At 38.7% G+C, this 23,271-nt stretch overlaps 1 protein-coding gene and 1 long non-coding RNA gene across 5 annotated transcripts; both read left to right on the top strand.

Annotated features, from left to right (window-relative positions):
• The first annotated feature begins 799 nt into the window (after positions 1–799).
• Positions 800–4,894, top strand: LOC133738399 (serine carboxypeptidase-like 2). 3 transcript variants are annotated; one of them, XM_062165937.1, is made up of 15 exons: positions 800–919; positions 1,071–1,233; positions 1,350–1,495; positions 1,728–1,804; positions 1,996–2,118; positions 2,304–2,406; positions 2,497–2,534; positions 2,633–2,734; positions 3,157–3,243; positions 3,356–3,517; positions 3,645–3,716; positions 3,868–3,986; positions 4,143–4,256; positions 4,381–4,438; positions 4,538–4,894. In XM_062165937.1, the coding sequence occupies exons 1-15, from the start codon at positions 871–873 to the stop codon at positions 4,619–4,621; spliced, it is 1,497 nt and encodes a 498-aa protein (XP_062021921.1). In that variant the 5' UTR covers positions 800–870; the 3' UTR covers positions 4,622–4,894. The 3 variants fall into 3 exon arrangements, with proteins under 3 accessions (XP_062021921.1, XP_062021922.1, XP_062021920.1); XM_062165936.1 differs by having other exon boundaries at positions 841–994; XM_062165938.1 differs by lacking the exon at positions 3,157–3,243 and having other exon boundaries at positions 840–994.
• Positions 4,895–8,355: 3,461 nt separating this feature from the next.
• Positions 8,356–13,436, top strand: LOC133740927 (uncharacterized). 2 transcript variants are annotated; one of them, XR_009861521.1, is made up of 7 exons: positions 8,356–8,851; positions 8,998–9,061; positions 9,205–9,429; positions 9,717–9,772; positions 11,597–11,688; positions 12,233–12,433; positions 13,135–13,436. It is a non-coding gene; the product is annotated as an uncharacterized LOC133740927 (long non-coding RNA). The 2 variants fall into 2 exon arrangements; XR_009861520.1 differs by having other exon boundaries at positions 8,356–9,061.
• Positions 13,437–23,271: the final 9,835 nt, after the last annotated feature.

Raw genomic sequence — 23,271 nt, forward strand, 5'->3', positions numbered from 1 at the left:
GTCCATATGGAAAGCACCGTCTACATTCAATTTCAGCCTCCCACTTGGAGGGTGCTGCCACCGGTCTGAGGCCTAGGCTGCTTCTTTTTCTCTTTGCCAGTGAGTGCAAATCTTCTAAGTGCTTCGAAGCCCAACAGGCCGTATTAATAGGATTAAAATTCCAAACTGCATTTTTGCGCTCTGTCCACAACGCCCAAAGTAGCATGAAGAAAAGCCGAAAACCAATCCTATGGGCCCAATGAGACCAAATGACCACTGCACCATCGCCCCATCGGTTGTTGCCGACTTGCCGCCACCGGTCGGCAAAGAAACTCCCAAGACACGCCAACCCGGCCCAAAACCAAGATCAGGGCCCAGCCTAAGTACAAATACAGAGCATGATAGATGAGATTGTAGTGTTTCCCTGGGTATGAGAATGATGAGATCTTTGAATACACATTCAAAAAAAAAACTTAATAAATTATAATTCAAGCATTAAACACGTGATACATAACTTAAATTGTTGAAATTTTGAGGTACTGGAAACGTTTCTATAATTCCTGCAGCTATTTATCCGCAGCCATTAGAATGTTAGTTGCACACTGCTTATTAGGTAGCTCCTAAGTCTGTAAGTCAACGTGTGATCCAGTATAACCAATTTTTCATCACCCTCCTCCATTCCTCTGTATTCTACACACCTGAATTTAAAAAGGTCCTAAATTCTAAAAATTCAAGAACACAGTAAGAACTAATAATTAAGAACCACAGGTGTTGCACACATATATGTAACTCTTCTTCAAAGGAAAGGTAGCTGCAATTATAAGGACATCTAAACCAAGAAAGAAGGTAGCAACGTTCACCACCTGTCTTTCTCTAAATGGAAATGCAGTTATGTTCAAAGCCACCGAACAGAAGGCCACACTAGTATATCCACCACATGGTATACATTACAGGTTTTCGTCCCCGGATTATTTTGCTCTCGCTCTCAGACATTCCCAATTCCCCATCTATATGGGTAAACACACGTGCATAGATAGTTAAGCTTTCGTTAGCCGAGTACCAGATTGATTTCATTAGTTAAGCAATGGCAGGTTTAGTGTTACCAGAGTTGGCAACCAGCAGTGGCAAGATGATGAAGTGGATGTGCCTGAATTTACTTCTTGTGCTGGTTCTCTCCGGTGCCGCAATGTCGCAGAACATCACTACTACTCTGCCTGGTTACCCTGGTACACTCCCATTCAGTCTTGAAACTGGGTGAGTCAATTTATAGACACATATCTGCACTTTCATTTAACCTTTTATAGACAACGTAGCTTTTTAGTGAATGGAAGGTACTAATGGTGGTGAGGAATGTTTGAATTTGTGAGCAGATATGTGGGTGTGGGAGATTTGGATGAATTGCAGTTCTTTTACTACTTCATCGAGTCACAGAGGAACCCTGTAAGGGACCCTCTCTTGCTTTGGCTTACCGGAGGCCCTGGTTGTTCTGGTTTCTCTGGCCTTGTCTATGAAATCGGTATTCATATTCTCTCTCATACTGTTTTCCCAGAGAGCTGCTATAAACTAGAGAGTTGTCTCTGTTTCAATCTAGGAAAATATTGCGAGCATGCCAAAATACATATAAGCATATTATACAGCATTTTGGAAAAAAAATATAGCGGAAAGTAATAACCGTACTCGTCACAGAGATAATTGTCGAAACCATCAAAAATGTTCTGTCACGGCCTAACAAGTGTCCTATTGTGCAGGTCCATTAACTTTCGATTATGTAGCCTTCAATGGTAGCTTCCCTACTTTCGTGGACAACCCATTCTCATGGACCCAAGTACTAAATCTCTCACTCAATTACCTCATTTCTTCGCGTTGTTGTCTCGACTGTCAAAGTGTATAAGAAAAAATTTGAAGAATAGGTGTCAATTTCCAAATGTAACTTTCGTGTAATACTGTGTGTATATGGTAGAATTTGTGCGCCTCATGTATTTTTCTGAACCATGTATGCTGCTATATATCTTTTAGATTGCCAGCATCATCTTTCTAGATGCACCAGTTGGCACTGGTTTCTCCTACTCAACTACTCAGGAAGGTTACAATAGCAGTGACACTGAATCAGCAGAAGCCGTGTACCAATTTCTCCGGAAGGTGAGGAGTTCATCTCGCCTAATCTTCTATCATGTAAAAAGGAAAAAAAAAAAAAAAACTTCAAAAATTGAGGGGGGAAAATAAGAAAGAAGAAAAATATTTGCTCTCGCCTTTTTCTTTCCAATGACAACAAAATTTTGATAAGTGTGTAAAATCTTGCTTACTTTTGGAGTTTGTGACCACAGTGGTTGATCAAACATCCCAAGTTTAGATACAATCCACTCTACATTGCTGGAGATTCATATTCAGGCATGATTGTTCCTCAAGTCACTCTTAAAGTATCAGATGGTTGGTAACTTGCAAAAACTATACAGTATACAGATACACATAAAACTAACTATAGGCTTTTCCTTATGACTATTACATGGTATGGTGCAGGTAATCGTAATGGGATCAGGCCATCCATGAAGCTCCAGGTATATGTCTTATCCTTTTCTAAGAAGGCTATTTATATAGCATACATCTCACAGACTTCAGAACATAATTTAGTGATTTGTTTCTGTCATTTAATCAGGGATATCTACTTGGAAATCCTGTAACAGAGTTGCATAGCGATGAGAATTCAAGAATAGAATTTTACCACCGCGTCACACTAATATCCAGTGAACTTTATGCGGTAATTTGAACCTCTTATCTTATAATTAGCTCTGAATTTTACTACAGTAAAAATACTATTTCTGAAACCAAAACATACCCCAAATGGTCTCTTCCCAAAAATAAATAAATAAATAAATAAAAATAAAAAACATACCCCAAAAGGTAGATACTTGATTACTACAGCGTTACTGCCTGTGCCTCCCCTGTATAGCATATACCGCATTTTTCCATCGTTAAGTCATCTTATAAAAGCATACGCCGCATGGAAAAACCTGATGTATGAAAAATGGAGGAATATATGGTAGAAGGTGTCGTCATAGACATGAGAGTTATGAATTTGTAAGTTCCATATCTATAAGACATGTATCAAAAAATATGACACACATACAACTTGTCTACAAATCCAATGTAATTTCAAAACTTATTTTACGCTTTTTTCAGTCTATCCGAGAAAGTTGCCAAGGGGAATATGTTAATCCAAATGTAAGCAGTTCAGATTGCATGGACGACATTGGACTTGTTGCAGAGGTTGTCTACATTGTTAATTTATTACTTCTCTTTTATGATGTAAATACCCCTTTATAGTGAAAATTGCTGGCAAATACTGAATATTTCAAGCTCTTTTCTCCTCTTACTGTAGTGCACTATACCAGTAGATGATGCAAACATTTTGCAACCAAAATGTTCCTGGGCATCCCCAAAATTAGCAGATGGATCAATAAAACGAGGGTTGAAATTTTTCGACGACATCCCAGATGAAATCATTCGATCACCAACTAAACGACAAGAACATTGGTGTCGTGTAAGTTCTTACTTTTTTTTTTTTGGCAGTGAATGTAAGTTCTCACCATTTTTCATTAGGTGACTTTAGAAGCAAACACTGGTAGCTAGACTGATGATTATATTACACAATACTTCTTCCTTTGCAGAATGAGAATTATGTGCTCTCTTATATATGGGCGAATGATGCAACAGTCCAAGCAGCTCTCAGTATTCGAAACGTAAGTAATTTCTCTTAATGTCATTCAAAAGTGATTAATGTTGGATCTATGTAGTAATACGTATTAACTTTTGTTGATCATTTTATTGTAATTTTGAAATCAGTTGTACTAATTTTATTTCTAACTACGTATAAATTTGTAAAAATATCAGGGTACCATAACAGATTGGAAGAGGTGCAATAAGAGCTTGGCTTATGACTCTAATTTGTTGAGCGTGGTTGAGTACCATCGAGAACTCTTAGGAAGAGGCTACCGATCTTTGATCTACAGGTGAATTTGAAGTAATACATGCATTAAGTTTCACTAGGAGATCAATTCCAAACGACTTGTATGTTCAAAATCCACCTACATGCTACATATCAAAAACCAAATCATTCTTAAATTTCAATCCTAACTGATCCTAACATCAAAACAATATGAATGCAGCGGTGATCATGACGGGTTGATTCCATATGTCGGTACACTAACATGGATCAGATCTCTCAACTTGACTACTGCCGATGGATGGAGACCGTGGTATGTCAACGGAAATGTTGCAGGGTAAGAGTCGAACTTCTTTTTATCTCTTTAAGTCTACATTTGGATACTCCTTTGAAGACATTCCAATACTGCAACTGTAAGAATAGAAACCCGATTTAATTGATCATATATCCTTTTCTCTCAGATTTACTGAGAAGTATACAAATGGCGTGTCAGATGGATTGACCTTTGCAACTCTAAAGGTAATCAAGAACTAATGCTTTATTTAGCCATGTTCCTAGCCTTTTTCTGTTTCTTGTTGGGTAAGTTATTGGTTTTTAACTGTGTGATTCTTTGTGTAGGGAGCGGGTCACACAGCTCCAGAGTACATGCCTGAGCAAGCTCTTGATATGATGGATAGATGGTTAGCTCACTATCCTCTGTGATTATGAGAAGAAAAAAGTTGGCACCTGCTCGTTGATTTAAGTCAGCTCTTCGAGTATTTTCCATATATACGCAAGGTAGCTTTTTCAGGATTTTATATGAATCACACCCATTTTTGTGATGTAATATCTCCTCCAATAATATTCTTGTTCAAGATGTATGGTTATGATCCTCTGCGTACGGATTAATCTCTGGGCCTATGAAGCTTTTGAGGATGCAGTGTGATCTCGATAAAAAAAAAAAAAAAGGTATGATTATGAACTTTTGTTTGAGAAGATTCTACCTACACTAAGAAAATTGATCAATACATCCATGTACTATTTATTCACACACAAATTTATAAATTTTTGGCCCAATAGCAATAAAACTGCTCATTTTATATTGAAAGATTTCATTCCAATTTCTTTCACGATCAACAATCTGCAGATATACAAAAAAGGCCTGAGCTAAGAACACAGAACTGGATATGAGTCAAGACTCGAGGGAAAAATCACAAATCGAAATAAAATTATCGAATCATGTGCTTATATACAGAGGATGAATAAACACGCGTAACATTTTCAATTAAATCAAAAGAGCTGCTGTACGTAGGTCTGAGAAGTAAATTCAAACAGACCCTTAATCTATTTCTCACTGTCTTTCACGGTTTCACCACTTAGGGCTGACCTATAGCGCTTGCCACTTGGTCGTGATTAACCTTTTGTTTTATAACTAAATAGCAGCTATGCATATTATCCAAAAACAAAAGAAAAATAAAAAATCTTGCAGCTATTTCACCATAAAGAATATAAAAAAAAAAAACCAAAAAAAAAAAAACAAGAGAAATTATAGTAGAATTAAGAAGACATGATGGAATGAGTAACTACCTCAAATGCTAATGATAACAAATCCCCCTGAAGAAAATATCTCATTGGCATATATACCTACTCCTCCTCCTCAGCATAAACAGCCAACCCTGTCACTCCAAGCCACCATAGACTCGTCATCAACTTCTTCCTCAGCCCTCCAACTCAAACCCACCGCCTCCACCAGCCGTAGAAGACGCCGTGGATCCCACCGTCCACCCGCCGCCGTGTTTACGGGCCTTCCTGGGCCAAGAAAGAAAGGGACCAAGGTGACCACAAGTGTCCGTGCCTGGTTGATGATCGACTCCGGCGGCAACTCTCAAGTTGTGGAGGCCAAAAAACACACCATCATGCGGCGCACGGGTCTGCCGGCCAGGGACCTCCAAATCCTCGACCCGGTATTGCTGCATGTGCCCGTCGACGTTGCTAGGGAGAGAGAGAGAGAGCTATTGTTATAAACCCGGAGCACATCAAGGCCATCATCATTGCCCAGGAGGGCTTGCTGGTCAAGTCCACTGACCTTTCTGTCACGCTGTTTGTTGACGAGCTTCGACGGAGACTGTTGCGTCATCAACAAGGAACCACCATAGCTTCGATTAGCTGTTTATCTCTTCTTATTCATCTAGTGGTTTTCTGTTAGAATATTTTGTTGCTGTTCCTTTTGTGTTTTTAACCATTTACCCTAATTCTATGAACCTTTTTCTCCCTTACACCACCAACTTATTTTTTTTCCTACTTACCCATAAAAATTCTAATAACGTATTCCCTAATACCCAATTAAGTTTTTTTTTTTGTTTTTTTTTTTAGACTATTTTGCTCTCATCCTTTTGTTACATAGAGAGAGATAGAGAGAAAATGGAAGAGAGAAAAGCCATAGAAGACTTCACCGGAGTCCCGTCACCGGCCGCGGGACTCCGGTCACCGGCCACCGGAATCTGGTCACCAACCGCCGAACTCCGATTACCAGTCGCCAGCCTCCAGAATTCTCTAAAAATCTCGCCGGAGGTCCTCAAAGAGGTTATCGGATATCTCATAGGTCACCGGAGAGATTTATTACCCCTAATAAACATTTATTGCCTCCCAATAAACCTTTATTGGGTTTATTGGGGGACAATAAAAGTTTATAAACCTCGCCAGAGGTCCCTAAAGAGGTCATCGGATATCTCATAGGTCGCTGGAGAGGTTTATTGCCTCCCCAATAAACCTATATTGCACTCCAATAAATTTTTAAGTTGCCGGAATGGGAACTAATTTCTCTCAAATTAGACAAATAAAACTTTGATTAAAGAAAAAGATGAGGAGATTACATCAATTCAAAACTTTTATTGAGGGGCAATAAATATTGGAAAATGTTTTATTGCCCCCCAATAAATGAGATTACTCTTTTGTATTGTACTACTACTCGATTTCTTTTTTGTCCTGTATAACATATATGGATATTTATCAAACCTACAATATTTTGACCCAATTTTTTTTTTTTTTGAGAAAAAAAAAATTGATTTGGGTACCAGAAACTGCTCTGGGCACCCAGTCTTCTCCCTTCAAATTCGTCGGTTGCAGACTCGGGACGGGAACCCTAAGTTCGCAACTATGATTCTTTGCAACCTATCAACAAATCAAGATCTGAGTTCGAACTGATGGCAGAGAGCTGGGCCGGGTCTTGATGCCGAGGCCGAATTAATGGCATCGCCGCAGAGACCACGACTTGGTGGAGGATCGGCGGAGCTGGCCGGTCTTGACCCCAATGAGAGCAAACACTAACAGAGTTTCGGCGTCGTCCAAGAGAGATCCGGCGTTGGGAGGTGAGATCGAGGGTCGTCTTGGCGCAGACGATGACATCGAAGGAGTCGCCGGCGAAGTTGATGGCGTCACCGCAAAGACCACGACTTGGTGGATGATCGGCGGAGCTGGTCGGTCTTGACCCAGAGGAGAGCAAACGCTAACAGAGCTTCGACGTCGTCCAACAGAGACCCGGTGTTGGGAGGCGAGCTCGAGGGCAATCTTGGCGCAGACGACAAAGTTGAAGGAGTCGCCTAGAAGGAGAGGTTGATGTCGCCAGCTGTGGGGTTTGCATCATCTCCGAGGTGAGGGTGATGTCCTTGGAGGAAGTCAAAGTTAGCGAGGAATTTGAGAGAGAGAGAGAGAGAGAGAGAGAGAGAGAGAGAGTCGTGCTGGGGAGAGAGAGATGAGAGAGTGGCATAAAATGTAGTTTATTAATTAGGTTAAGGGAAAAATTGACATTTTATTTTAAATTGGGTTAGTAGGAATAAATTTTGTTGATGGGGTAAGTGGAAATACATTTACTCAATTTTGTGCTTTAGGTCAAGGACCATTTTTTTTTTGCTTTAGAATAATGTTATAAATCCTTTAGAATAATGTTAGTATGGTTTCTTGGTGGCTCTAAACTTTCTTTCTTTGTTTTTAGATTTCTTTTGGTACTTCAAAGTAAGATTTAGCAACTCTTACTGATGTATAATCATTTGCAAGGATTGCGTTTTTTATCGTTCGGTTTTTGCCATTATGTTTGAACTTTTAGGGTTTTGGCATTCATATATGTGATCATATATATCTCTCCTCTAGGAGGGTAATGATGATAGTCATTCAAGGTTGCATGGTTTGGGAGAGTCGCGTCCAGAATCAATTATATGGATCCAAGGTTCTTCCCACTACTAGAATAATGTCATTAGACATCGCCACTATTAAATCGGTCAGGATTGCACCTGATGTTAAAAACCGTGCTAACATCAGTTTGTGAAAAAACCGATTTCTATGATTATTATGGACATCGGTTACTTTCGTAACCGATGAGAAAATTTTCGTTCGAAAAATTTTAAAAAACGCGGAAGGACTAAGTTTTAAACTTTGAGAACCGCGGGGGCCAATTATTTCATTCCCCCGACACTTACTATTTTTTTCCTCTTTCTCTCAAACTTTCGAACCCTAGCTAATAACTGTGAGACTCAGCAGCTCATTCACCTTGCCGACCTCATCGTTCTCCAAGCTGACCTGCCTTGAGTTCCCGACATCCTTCTCCAACCTGACGTGCTCCAAGTCCCCGACTTCATTCTCCGACCTAAGCTGACTGGAGCCACCTCCGATCTGACCCAGAGTCCCCGACCTCGCTCTCTGACCCTGAGTTCCCGGCCTCGCTCTCTGACCCAACCTCCCTCTCCAGACCTCGAGCTTGAGATCCGTGGCTACTGTCTCTCCCTCATTAACCTCCTCCGTCCCCTCACCGGCGCCATCGCCTCTGCCGGCAAGCTCTCTTCCCCTGCAAGCCGATGCTTCTCGTCCAACGACAGCACATCCTTGCTCTGAGATCCGAACCCCAACTAGTCCAAATGGCCTCCACACTTTGTTCTTTGTTTCTGGGTTTGCAGATTTCGGGTTCTTCCTGCTCTCTCTCTGTCTCTTTTGATTTTTATTTCTTTTTAGTCTCTGAAAGATTTTGTTCAAGATCTAAGAATTCACTTGTTTGTGATTGTTAGTGACACTGATATTGTTCTTTGTTTGATTTGACTGGGTTTACTTAGGTCTCTTTGCTTTGGAGAAATGGAGGCCACAATGCCCATTTGCAAGACTGATACTCCAACTCCGGTGAGTGCCTATATTTCCGAAGCTTATTTTGATTTGGGTCTGGGTTTTGAATGTACGGTTGTGTTCAGATTCGTTGGAATTTGATGTGTATATAGAAGTTCACTATAGTTCTGTTAGCCTAACATTGGGAAAGCTTTCAACAGGTAGAGCAGTAACCCGTTGAAAAGTGAAACCCAGTTTGGCCCCCTCTGATAATTCTGCGCCGCTCGTCGTCTGTAGCTCTCTCTCTCTCTATCTCTGTGTGAAGCTTCGGAATTTAGCTAAAGATGAAGAAGCGGGGGACTCTGGGGTTCGAAGATTCCAAGGCCGTGTGCACTGAAGAAGCTTCGGAATTTTGAGTGCTTAACCGCCTAAAGATCACTGGGAGAGTTAGCACTGAATTTCTAACTTCTCTGTTGTGTGCAATGTTGGGAGCATATTTTCATTATTTGTTGACTGATTTTGTACCTCCCATGTTTTATTTTTTATTCTGTTCAATCTTCGGTACCTACATGATAGCACAATGGAATTTGCTATATGAAGATCTAGGTTATGGTATTTTGGTAGTTAGAAAAGTCTCAGTTAAATTGTGATTTTGTCATACTCATGTAGATTTTCCTTTTGCATACCTGGCTCACACTTAAGTTCACAAATATCCTTCCATTTTTGTTTGTAGGTGATGGTGTGACAGAGTAAAAGCCTAATCCTTCAATATATTTGATAGCTGCAAAGGTAAATGATCTACATTCTTATTTCCTCCGTATGTATTTATATCTCAAGTATCTTGATTGTATTGGCTCTCTCTGTATAAAGTGCATATCCTTGGAGAATTAGGTGAATGCCATGTCTCAGCCAACGTTTAGGGTATTCTAAAATTAAGAATTAGGTGAGAGCCAATGAACCCAGCTCCTCCAGTAACCAAAATTCTCATGTTTGCCTTAAAGAATTTGGAATTTCTTACAGGAGAGGGGCTCGGAGGCCGTTTTGTACAAGTACGTTCTCCATTAGTAGCCATTTGATGAACTCCTTAACTTCAAGAAAAATCCCCAAATTTCCTAAGCTGTTTTCAGATTAGTGCAATTGCAGTATGAGATAAAGGAGAGAGGTTTATGTACAAAATGCAATGGGGTCAGACCCCTTCTTTTCTCTTAGTCTGGATTAAGGATTCATTGTCCTTAACATAGAAGGACTAAGCTAATTAGTGCAGTGTTTGGATTGTTTTTTTTTGTTTCCAAATTTAATTAAGATTTCTCTTCCTTTTAGTCAAGTTATTTATAGTTTGGAATAAGGATTTATTCTCCTAATTTATTAGGGATGAGTTTAGTATTTCCCTTCTAACTTAGCTGTTACCTTCTTTATAGTTTATGAGTTAATGCTTATACCCCTTAGTTTGTATTCTTCATTGAAAGCCTTGATAGTTTGCCATTAGGTATCGAAATCTGAATTATTTCTGCTATCATCATGTGGTACTGAAAAGGAATAAAATCTTCCTCCACCAAAAGCAACGACGGTAGCAATCAATTGATATCTATTTATCCCAATAGGCTAAGCTTTATTGTTGACAAGCAAAGCTTTAGTAACATGTTTAATTCAGATAATTAAAAGCAATTCAAATAGTTGTTCATGATCAGTTCATGTTGAGTTTTGATACATATGATGATCAATTAAAGCTGTTAGTATAAATGATTAAATCAGTTACAATCGTGTGTATTAAATGAATGTATTTCTAGGTATTTAAATTATTTGTGTTCAAAAGTTCATTTAGCTACAGAGGTGAAAGCGAATATAAATTTTGAAGATTGTATGCATGCTTGAAATGGCATGAAAGATTGTATCAAGAAGCAAATGGCAAAGTAACAGAAACAGATAAAGGGCTTTTTGCATCAGCTTTTCCACGTAAATTAAAGGGCCAGTATTGGTCAACAAGGTTAAAGGATGTGTGACATGTTTACAATTTTAGTGTTTACATTTTAAAACTGTTCACAATCCTGGAAGCATTGTTGCAATGGGTCAGATTCAATGTTATTTTGGGTAATAACCAGTGATCTAATTCGTCAATGTTCTTTCTATGTTTGTCATAATGTTCAGTGCAAAGACTAAGTTAGTTAAAACCAGTAAACAATCTTATGTCTTGGAGCTGCAATCCATGAGCCGTCTCTACATGGTCTTAGTTTCGGTTCTGAGCAGATAACTGTTTTGTTATGTAGTGGAGATATGAATGGTAAGGATGAAAGGTATAGATTAGTCTAGGTCATATGTGTTTATTAAATCAAAATCAGTGTGTAACTGCGTTCCAATTTTAAGTTCATTTCCAGTGAGTATAATTGCTTGACCTTTAGTTTGAAGTCAAGGCAATAATGATACTGATTAGTTAGATATTGACAAGGATTCTTATGGCTTTAGTTTAATCCTAGATCAATTGTACATCGTACATGATACAAATAAAAATTAGTTTACCTAAGTTAATGTTTTTTCTCTTTCAGCTCTCTCTTCTTCTTCTTTTTCTCTCTCTCCCTTTAAACTTTTAATTCCACTTGCTTTTCGTTTGCTGTAAAGGTTTTCGGAGCAGCTTGAAGCTCTGGAAAGATCTGCTGAGGCAATATCTTTTGGTGGAATTAACCACGCTTTCCTATTGTGTTCTGATACAGGTTAGCAAGCATATATATTGATTGGTTAGTCATCATTGTTTACATTTTCAAGTCTACCTCATTGCAGCATGCTCTATGAATTTCTGCATAATATCCGTAGCATGAAACTGTGGAAGTGTGATACACTTTTCACATATATTTACAATATCCATATGTGGTTAGTTTATACGGTTGTTGTTTTGAAGGAAATCAAATACTGTTTCTTTGTTTCAGTTTTTTCTACTTTTTCAATTGAGTTGATAAATTGTAAACTATGAGCCCTGATATCTAGACCCTAAACCCTTGAAAATATTAATGTCAGCATCAGAAATTGTTTTCTGAGATCAAGTATATTCAGACTGGTCTTTCTGCCGTTGTCCAATATTGTGCTATTTGTGGTTGAGATTATTCATGCATCAGATATGTTGCATGGTCTGTTTGATTTTGCATTCAATCTTATGAGACTTCTCCCTCTTCTTCCTTTTCACTCTGCTTCTTTGAATTGATTTGCCCTTTATGTTTATTCTTCATGTTAACATACTACTTGTACGTGTGCATTATATAGGACAATGAGTTGGTCCAGTTGAAGCATGAAGCAAGGCTGAAAGGAGGATTCTATGTCGAGCTAGAGTCTAAGCTTTTGTTTATATATTGAGATCTTTATAGTTATGGTTCTTTTCCTTATACTTTTAATTATTGTATTTTCAGTATCAATGCCATTGATCCAAAGACAAAGAAGATCTTGCAGCTTTTGTGATTGAGACAGGTAATACTCGTACCTTTGGAAATATTGATGGTTACCTGCATTGTAGCCGTGTTGTTTGTTTGGTAATTAATTGGAATCTGCTATTCCTTCATGGTAGAAGTTGGAAATGCATCTAGGAGTACGAAAATAAGAATTTATAGGTGATGTTCATGGGTTTTGGATTGAATAGCTGGTAATGCTTTATAGAGTTAAGAAATTATGTAGATTGCTGAGAATTCCTCATGCTTGCACTAACTTGCAATGCTGCAATTACAAAACTTGGGCAAGCAAAAGTTTCCTGTCCTCAATTCTTTTTAACACTCCCAGATATAACCAGCAGATTGGATGGACGTGGACCTCCCATCTTCACTAATAAAGAGGTCTCAAGTCCCAATCCTTTGTTCTGTACTTCTGTTCATCCGTTTGCTTATTAATAAACTTCAATTCCTATAAATTAAAACAAAAATTGGGATTCCATCTTAACACAAAGTAGGTCACATAAATCGCTTATGTCCTGTTTTTAACTTTCTAGAAAAAGGAAGAATAGTCCCTATATGGCTATCCATTCCTCCATATATAGCACACAATGTATCTGTAATATATGCTGCATATCCTATCAATAACTAAGACAATAACATTGATATACTGAGAGCATGTCAGTTTATTGTAATAACTTGGTGCGGTGAAGGTTTCTTATGCCTTCGTGTTTGATTATGTTTTAGGTCAATGAAGCATCCAACTATACCCAAAGTTCCATATCCCCCAACATAAGAAGATCAAGTGTTGCTTGTCATGGAATTGTGATGAGCTCCTACTCTTGTCAAAGTGAAGCTTGAAGAAGACAAGAAAGACGCTTGCCTTATTTGTTTCCCACAGCCATGTTTATTGGATCATTATGAATAATTGATCCATTCCATTTTGTAGCCAAATTATTTTGTAGTACGTGAATTGGGGTTTTATTTTGTCCATTTTGTAAATTGTTAAGGATGATGATTTCAAATAAAATACCACAATATTCAAATCACTCTTGTCAACGGTTGAAATTGCAATTTATAGCAGCAGCTACATATTTTGTGGACATCATCCTCTTTATAGAATCTGATGTCTAGATATAAAGTTGAAATCAGTTTTAACCATAAAAACTGATGTCTAGTAATACAGATACATCAGTTCCAAAATGAAAATCGATGTTACTGAAATATACAGACATCGATTTTTTGTCGAAAACGATATGTTACTGAGTACCAAACATCAGTTCCAAAATGGAAATCGATGTTACTAAAATATACAGACATCGATTTTTTGTCGAAAACGATATGATACTAAGTACCAGACATCAGTTCCAAAATGGGAACCGATGTCTGTAACAGTATCAGTCATCGGTTCTTAAATCAATAACGATGTTAAAACGCAAACATGTGTTGTGTAATCTATATTTCTTTAAGCATTAAATACAATAAAATGTGGGTTTAACAATAGTAAAACATGTAAGTTTGTTATCATTTAAACCTATTTACATCGATTTATAATTAAGAACCGATGTCTACACGAATACTAGACATCGGCTAAAAACCGATGTCTGCATTTTCCGGATCTTTCTCATCACCCACAAAGACATCGGTCGGGTTTTTGTTTCTCATCGGTTTTTGGCCGATGTCTGGGGCCATAATTCTAGTAGTGTCCCTTTGAGTTTGTGGCATTAGAGACTTGTCTGGAGGCTGCTCGCATGCACGTACTTCCTTAGAAAATGAAGTAAGTATATATATAAAAATCCCCTCCTTTTATGTATATGACTTGTAGCTTCATCGTTCTCCCCTTAGCAAAGCTACATCACTGTTTTCATGTTTCATTTGTTTGGGTTTGAAAACATGCAAAGGGATTGGAGAAAGAAGCTCATCCATTTTGGATAAGCTCAGTTCAAAGATTAGTACTTTGAATCTAGAGCATGTCCGCCAAATCAAAAGTCGTTTGGTTGCTATATCAGGACGTGTCCAGAAGGTAATTCACTAAATTGGGATTTCATTGCGTTTCTTCGGGGTTCTACTGAACATGCAACGGATCAAAGGTTTACACAAAATGTTAATGAAACATTATGAAAGTACTGTTTTTGTGAGTTTGGAATATTTTGGGAGCCATTTGTGGTGAGATCCCTTTTATTGTTTTTCTTATATGTTAATTTTCATGTGAATGTGTGTATGCACATGTTGATTGGCAGGTGAGGATGAAATAGAACATCTGCTACATGATGATGAAGATATGGTTGAGATGTATCTGACAGACAATTAAGCTCTTTGTTGAGTCAGATCTAGAGAGTAGAGAACTCTTCTGTATTATCCATGATCGAATGAGCAGATGAGAGATGAAATTAATCATGCAGCAGAACTGGACGACAGGCACGTAGCTAGCTAGTAATCTCTCTCAACGATTTCAAATATGAAAAATTTGAAAATCATCTAACAACATCTCTAATTTCTAAATCTGCAGGAACAGCCATATCGGTACAGGTACAAGCAAGCAGTTTAACGTTGAAGAGCTTGAAATACTTTTGGGGGCATACTTTGGGCAAATTGATGGCACCCTAAACAATCTATCCACGGTATATCTTCAAAATCATTCTATCACAAGTTAATTCTAAAATGACTAAATTATAGACCACATTTTGACAAATCACATCTGATTGATAACTTGTCAATGACATATTAAATGTTGTCTCCGTATTTAACATTATTATATTTTACGACTGAAAGTCAACTAGTTTTTTTTTTTTTTCCTTTCATTCTTTCTTTCTTTTGTTAGTGACTATCAGAATTTCAGCTGAGGGAGTATGTAGACGACACAGAGGATTATATTAACATAATGCTGGATGACAAACAGAATCAGATGCTTCAAATGAGGGTGGTTTTATCCACAGCAACACTTGTGGTGAATGCTTTTATCGTTATTGCCGGGCTCTTTGGAATGAATATAGGGATCGAACTGTTCAACGAAGAACTTAAAACAGGAAATAAGAAGTTCATGTGGACTATTGGTGGGATTTCCATGGCCTGTGTATTCTTCTTTGTGAGTTGTGACTGCCATTGCCTGGGGTAGGTATGCGCTTGCTGGATTAGTGACACTAGAAGCAACAAAGGCCCCCAAAATATACTTTTATAAATTCTGGTGTTTTATGAAATTGACGCACCTCGATCAATTCGACATTGTCGATATGTCATATCTTTGGAGTACTGTACACTCCAGATTTCCTCAATTAGATCCGTTTTTTTTTCATCAATTCAACCGGTGTCATCACAGAGTTTCTTGTACATTATATGCTTGGAATATACAAAACAAATTTATTGCTCACAATATTATTTTGTATATATAATAGTGTTCATGTTGAAACTGCTGGATGTGTTGTTCACCTAATTCTTTTTATCGAATAATGAAAGGCAAAGACTTAAAAAAATAAAAATACAAAATACATAAGAGCAATTCCAATGGATTAACCAAATCCACGTGGAGAGCGTGAATCATCTAAAAAGATAAATCATTCTACTCAAATGGAGTAGCTATTGTTTGAACCTAAAATTAACATTTTTCCTGACAAATGGTGTCTCGAGAGAAACCGGACCAATATCCGTGGCCCAAACTATATATTTTAGACAAGTTCAAAATAATATATTATTTAGAAGTCAAATAAGACCTACTTGGAGACCAAGCAATCTTAGGGCGAATCGTGATACTCATAGATTTACTAGTAATTATCAAATATTTGATAATTAATGGTGACTTATTTGCTTGATTACCAAGATTGTGGGAGAGGGAATGATAACGTGAGCCATGCGAATCTTCATATATTCCCATGCAATTAAGGTGGACGTGGAACAAGGGTAGGGATCAATCACCACTGATGGCAATAAACAAGGAACATATATATATATATATATATGGTGGCTCATGGACGGGTCAATTAAGGAATTGAAGGTGAATCTCCTTTGTTGCATGAAAAAGGCCAACACGTGGCTACCATACTCACATACATATTTGCATGGTAGAAGATCAATTAAGGAAACTATCATCCTTAATTGCGTGGATATATGAAAATATATGCAATTAAGACGTGCATAGTGAACAGTTCGCCTAAGAGGAAGATTACGTCCAGGTCTCCAAGAGGCAATTAACTTTGCCTACATTTTTGCTAAGACAAAGGAAATTACTTATTGCCTACGATACGTTATCAAAACTAATAAGTGTTTTGATTGTACTCAAGGCCAATAACTGTGGCCTAAAATATAGTATTTCACTCCTATTTGGAAAGTGAATCTGTAGCCTATATATAGAGGCTAAAGAGATACAAAAAAGACGACAACTCTTCAATCAACTAATTGCACAGATTATCAAAGTCTCTCAGGAGCAAACCTACCTTCAACCTAGTTGAATCCAGCGAAGCAAGGGTAACGCCCTCGCAACCCAGTGAAGCTAAAGTCACGCTTTAGCAAACCCGTGTTTTCTCCTACTTCTCGGTGATTGCTCTGCTTAACCTACAACGTTCAGTATCGACTCGGTGACGCAAGAGATCACACCACAAATCCTTACCTGTAAGGCAAGAAGTCCTTTTCCGAGAGGCAGAGAAAAGAACCTGGTGACGAGGTTGGTGCTCTCCTCGTCCACAGCGTTTGAGAAGAAGTCAGGTCAAGGGACGCCCCGACGACTACACCGCAAGGTGTTGGCACGCTCGCGCACTTAAAAGAGACAGTTTGCTACCCAGACTGATTTTGGAGCCAAACAGCTATTGCTTATATGTAATTGATTGATGAGTTCCTACTGCCGCCAAATTTGATAGAAGCTCGAAGCTATTTCAAATGCTTTATGGCTATTACTATAGTTTATTCCAATTTGGCCATATAAATGTTTGTAGTCAGCTTCCTAATACGAAGCTAACCAGCTTTTAGACCAACTTTTTGGTCACATATCGGCATCTCCACAGTTTGGTTTTTAGGTCCCTATGAGTATATCACTTTTGTAAATTTTCAGCTAAATTAATGATCGTTTGGGTACCGAACTAGATCGACCTCACTGGGAGGCCACCCTCCCGACCTCATCAAGTAGCTTCATAATTAGACTTGTTGTATACTAGAATAGCTTTTGTACATTAGAATAGTACTTTTTTATCCCACATAGAAGATGAGGGAAATAAGGGAGTCTCCCTTACCTCTAAAATTCAATACTCTATAGTATGAACTTTCAAGTGGATGTAGCCATTCTAAAATGGGTGGTGAACGTACTACTATACATCTTCTTTCTCTCTCTCTCTCTCTCTCTCTCTCTCTCTCTCTCTCTCTCTCTCTCTCTCTCTCTCTCTCTCTCTCTCTTATATTCGAAATCACACCTAAATATTTGGCGCCGTTTATGGAAATCCGAGCAAATAAGCTTCGTTTGGTCAACTTTGGCTGACGTATGGTCACTCTTCAGCGGACGCAAGAGAACATTCAGTGAAATGATCACTAAAAAAAAATCTTCAGCGGACCAAAAAAAAAAAAGTTTGGGCGAGCAAATTGGTCAGGGCACCCAGACATCTTATTTGGTAACCTGAGTATCCTCTTCCGCCAAACGGACACACTTTTCCCCATGGGAAAGTGTCACACCCCGAATTTTGAATAAGGAAATTCAAATCTGAAATGCGAAAACTCAACAAACACAAGAAAACACATAGAAAATTTTTCATTTAAATTAAGCAACTAAGCAAACCGAGCTCACCAACATCAATACGGACTCGTTCTTTAGAGTCATATATTAATGTACAAAGAGTTTACAAATTAAACTGATAGACAATTCAATAAGTAAACACACTCACTACACAGCGGAAGAATAAAACTAACGTACACTTCAACGTCCAAGCTACAACAGCAACCAACCCTCAGCTTCGATGACTGTTACTCCGACCTGCACAATAAACCCTACACGGTGGAATAGTGGACCGGGTTGACACGACAAACCCGGTAAGCTTTTGCAAGCTCGTGTGAGTAAACTTAAATAACCACAAAAATAACATCTTTTCGACTTGAGAACAATAAATCAACAAGTGATTATTTCCAACAACAAAATCCTTTTCTTTTTCTTTTTAGGAACACATATGTCACAACCGTGACAAATCAAATCATTCTAATGAAAACGGGTAATCCCTGCATATAGTTTAGTTCAAGAGATTACATTTAAAATCAATCATTAGAATGAAAAGGAAAATCAATGAAGAAGTCAAACAACTTACACTAAAGTCAATGATCACCCATCAACTCCAAACTAAAGTCGATAGTCGATGATCACCCATCAACTTCGACTAAAGTAGATGATCACCCATCAACTCCCAATAAATCACTAAATGATAAAATCATAATAATCCAAATCTCACATATAAATTAAAGAAAGAACACCAGAATCATTCTCCGAAAACTACGTACTCATGATGCAGTAACACAATTACCACCATGACCGCACGCATACAACAGACTACGTACTCATGATGCAGCAACTCAGTTACCACCAGGACTGCACGCATACAACAGACTACGTACTCATGATGCAGTAACCCAGTTACCACCAGGACCGCACGCATACAATAGACTACGTACTTATGATGCAGTAACGCAGTTACCACCATGACCGTACGCATGCAAACAGACTACGTACTCATGATGCAGTAACTCAGTTACCACCAGGACCGCACACATCTAACATACTACGTACTCATGATGCAGTAATCCAGTTACCACCATGACCGCACGCATGCAAACAGACTAGAGCTCTAACTGAATCGTAACCTGTCACCTCGGCCGAGGTTCAGCCTTACGATACTTTTGCACCCAGGTTACTACTATAACCTACAGACTTCAAACCCTTCGGCCCTCGGAACAAGACATTTAAGGAAATCCCACACGACTCACAAATGTCACACCATAACCCCAAATCACTCTTCCAACAATATAAATCATCAAATATACCTCCGGCATAAGTAAATGTTCAATTCAATAATGTGAATGAAATCACCAACAATCTACATATCACAATGCCACACCATCCAGATATATATATATATATATATATATATATATATATATATATATATATATATATATTCCACGTAAATATATATATACGTAGTCATTCACGCAGGAATGACCACTAATACCAACTATAGTTCATACGTATTAAAACCAAGAAATTCATTTTATACTTAAATTCATTTTTTTACCTGTGAGCCGTAGCCCTATGAACCGTAGTCGATCGAGTTCATATTATTTCAAACAAATCTTTATTTTCGAAAACGATTTACAATTATCAATCAATTCCGACATTAAATAACTCGGTTCGTAAATGAACCACGTGAGATTTACTCACCTCTAAATTCCCGCTGCGTCTTCTCTAACAGCCAAGATAAATTACCGGACGTATTGTCAATCACCTAATGCAAGTACAACCTCGATTCAGCACACGAATTAACAAAAACCATTTAATTCCGAAACTCCCAAAACACACTAAAAATCCAAAAGTGACGCCAATCGAGGCGAAACTTTATCCAAGACCACCCGAGGTCTCCGGAATACTTATACGATCAATATATCAAAACTACTAGTCAATTGGACGGTCGAATCCTCACGGATCAAAAATTCATAACTTGCTCATACGATTTCCAAAAATTACAAACTATATATTAAAATGATCGTATCGATGTGTAGAATAAAAAGAGGAACATAAACTATTCCAGGGGTGGCCGGAAGTTGCCGAAAACCACCGCCACAAACGGCGGCAGCTCCGCCGCCAACCACCATGAATGGTGGTGAAACCTATATGCATCTCTTCTTCTCAACATGGTGAACAACTTTCATAACTAGCTCAAGGTCTGAATCAAAGTAAAAAGGGTCGAAAACCTACCCCGAAAGTTGGTGAAATCGGAAAATTCCCAGTTTTCCGGCGAGCTTGATTTCTCCGGCTACACTTCAATCCAGGTCTGATCCTCCTAGCAGCATGATCAGTGGCTTCAAGCAATCCTATAATGCCCAGCAACTCGAGCCATGGTGGCCGGAGAAGAGAGAAAACCGCGTTGACCCAAAACAGAGGTCGGATCGGGTTTTCGTTGCTGCGGCGGCTACAGGCCGAGATAGTTTGCAAGGCGGCCACAGAGAGGTGCACAAGGTCGAGGCGAGGCTACCCCAAGAATTTCACATCCAAAGGTGGCCGGAGGAGGAAGAAATGGCCGGAAGAAGAGAGAGGGCGATTTCCGGTCGAGAGAGAGAGAGAGAAGCTCGGGTTTCCCAAAATGGAAACTTGGGCTTTTCTGCAATTTCTGAAACTTTCGTCCTTTTATCAAAACTGGAAACTTTTTCCGAATGCGATAACTTCTTCATACGAACTCTGATTTTCGCGTTCCACCTATGCACAAACTCGTATCGACGCGCTCTACGACTTTCGTGAAGGAAGTTTCTGCAGAATCCTAACATATAAAAAGTCAACCTTTGAATTGAAACATTTCGAGCGAATAATAGTTCGAAACACTTCCGCTCCACCCTCGAACCACGAAATCGTATCAACGAACACTTTAATAATTCCCGAAGCATTTAGGAATTAATAACAAATTTCTGGGGTATTACAGAAAGAGACCTCGCGAGTCTAGACTCCACGAGTCAACGAAACATGACCAGTTCATGTCCGCTGCTAGGGACAGGTTAACCGGCACATGGCCGCCATTGATCGCATGGGCCTTTAATATTAGGGTTGCAACCTAATGCCCACTACCTAAGCATACCCCCCCCCCCCCCCCCCCAAAAAAAATAAATAAATAAAAATAAATAAACAAACAATTTTCCCAACATTAAGGTTTTTATCTGCCTGGGAGTGGGGAACTTCTCGGAAAGCCTAACAAGCTAGGGCCCCACCCAAAAGGGCATAAGCGTTCGCTCCAACAAAATCCTAGGTGGACGACTCACTTGCGCTAGTTATGCTTGATATATGCTAAGCATAATTAGCAACAGATACGTTCATGCATCATGGCATAATCTCCAAGCTATCCACTCATGCCTCATGGTATGCTCGATCTTTATGCTCAACCCCACAACATCATTTATGAGCTTTACAGTCATGCCTCATGGCACCACCCCTGAGTTATCCGCTTATGCATTCTCGGTATAGAGCACATTAACTGAAACATCGAATTCTTCTACCATCGTTGTTCCAACAATCGAATTCTTTTTGTGTTCCATTAATGCGACCTAACATCAAAACTAACATAAATTTTGATCACCTTCTTTGCTAACTAAAGACTTTGGGGACTTGCCTCCTCGAACCTACAATACATACATCATCATATGCATCACACATTTATGCATCTTATGCATTACATACACTATCGTGCATCACTCGTTCATACATCATATGCACCATTGTGCATCACGCATAAACACATCATACACACTTCATATGCTCGGATAACCACATACATTTTTTTACCCATGAGTCATTATCATACACACTTGACATCATTTACACATACACATACACCACATACACATACACATACTCATACATATCACATGAGCTACCCGACACATTAAGCATTCTACATGCACATGTTTTTCACTTTTTGTAGGTGCTCTATGCCATTTGAAGACATTTTTTTCCTTGTGACACCACCTTCAGAAAGAGGCACTTCTTGTTTATGGAGTTGGGGGACTAGTAGGGGCGTCGCTCGATTGTCACTCATGCTTGTTGACATTAGGATTACAACTCCCCAATCAAGAAGTTCCTTTTGCTTGGGGAATTCGGGGATTTGTTGAGTATGCTTCTAGCATAGCTATGTCACCAAGCATAATTGACACTCTTTTAGTGGGCCCACGAGCCATGGTGGGGCCCGATCGCTACTTGGATTCTGAAGACCAACATACGAGCTACTTAGTTATGGTGGAAGCTGGCCAAGACGTCCTTGGGAAGCTACCCTCTCGAGCTCACCAAGTAGCTTCATAATTAGACTTGTTGTATACTAGAATAGCCTTTGTATATTAGAATAGCACTTTTCTATGCCACATAGAAGACGAGAAAAAGAAGGGAGTCTCCTTTACCTATAAAAGGGGACTCGACACACCTAGATAGCATTCGCTACTGTATAGTATAAATTTTCAAGTGAATGTAGCCATCCCAAAATGGGTGGTGAACCACTATACATCTTGTATCACCCCCCCCCCCTCCTCTCCCCTCCAAAATCACACTTGAACAAATATTCACATCGTACTACCCCTCGACTTCTTTTACTTTCACTCTCCAATTTTTCCTCAAACTTTCCTTGTTTATAACACATATAATCTTTTCTAGAGATGTCATCTGAACCTCTGTGTTTTTTGTTTTGCTTTTCTGAGAATGACTCTGAATACCAAAACCTGCCATTTTAGCATAATTGTTATAGAAGTCATATACTTCTTGAAGTGAATCAAATATCTGGTCAACTTTTGATACATATTTCTCTACTACTTCAGGGGTGTAAACACAGTTAGAACCATTTTCATTTGCATGTTTCATGAATCCATCAAAAGGATTTCCAATTTTAATGTCCTCGTCCATTTCAACAATAAATAATAGGGATATTGCTCTGAATAACAAATTGACAAAAAAATAGCAAATTCCACATGCACCAACCTATATATTCAATACTCACTACCAGAAAAAGGTCATTTACGGCCCACAATGTGCACCGTAAATGATCATTTACAGCGCACAAATGCAAGCTGTAAATAGACATGTCGTAAAAGACAATTATTATTTACGGCACACATCATGCGCGCCGTAAATGAGTCCGGACGTGCGTCGTAAATGAGTCAAATGTGCCCTGTAAAAGA

Source organism: Rosa rugosa, chromosome 3, assembly GCF_958449725.1.
Source record: "Rosa rugosa chromosome 3, drRosRugo1.1, whole genome shotgun sequence".
Lineage (NCBI taxonomy): Eukaryota > Viridiplantae > Streptophyta > Magnoliopsida > Rosales > Rosaceae > Rosa > Rosa rugosa.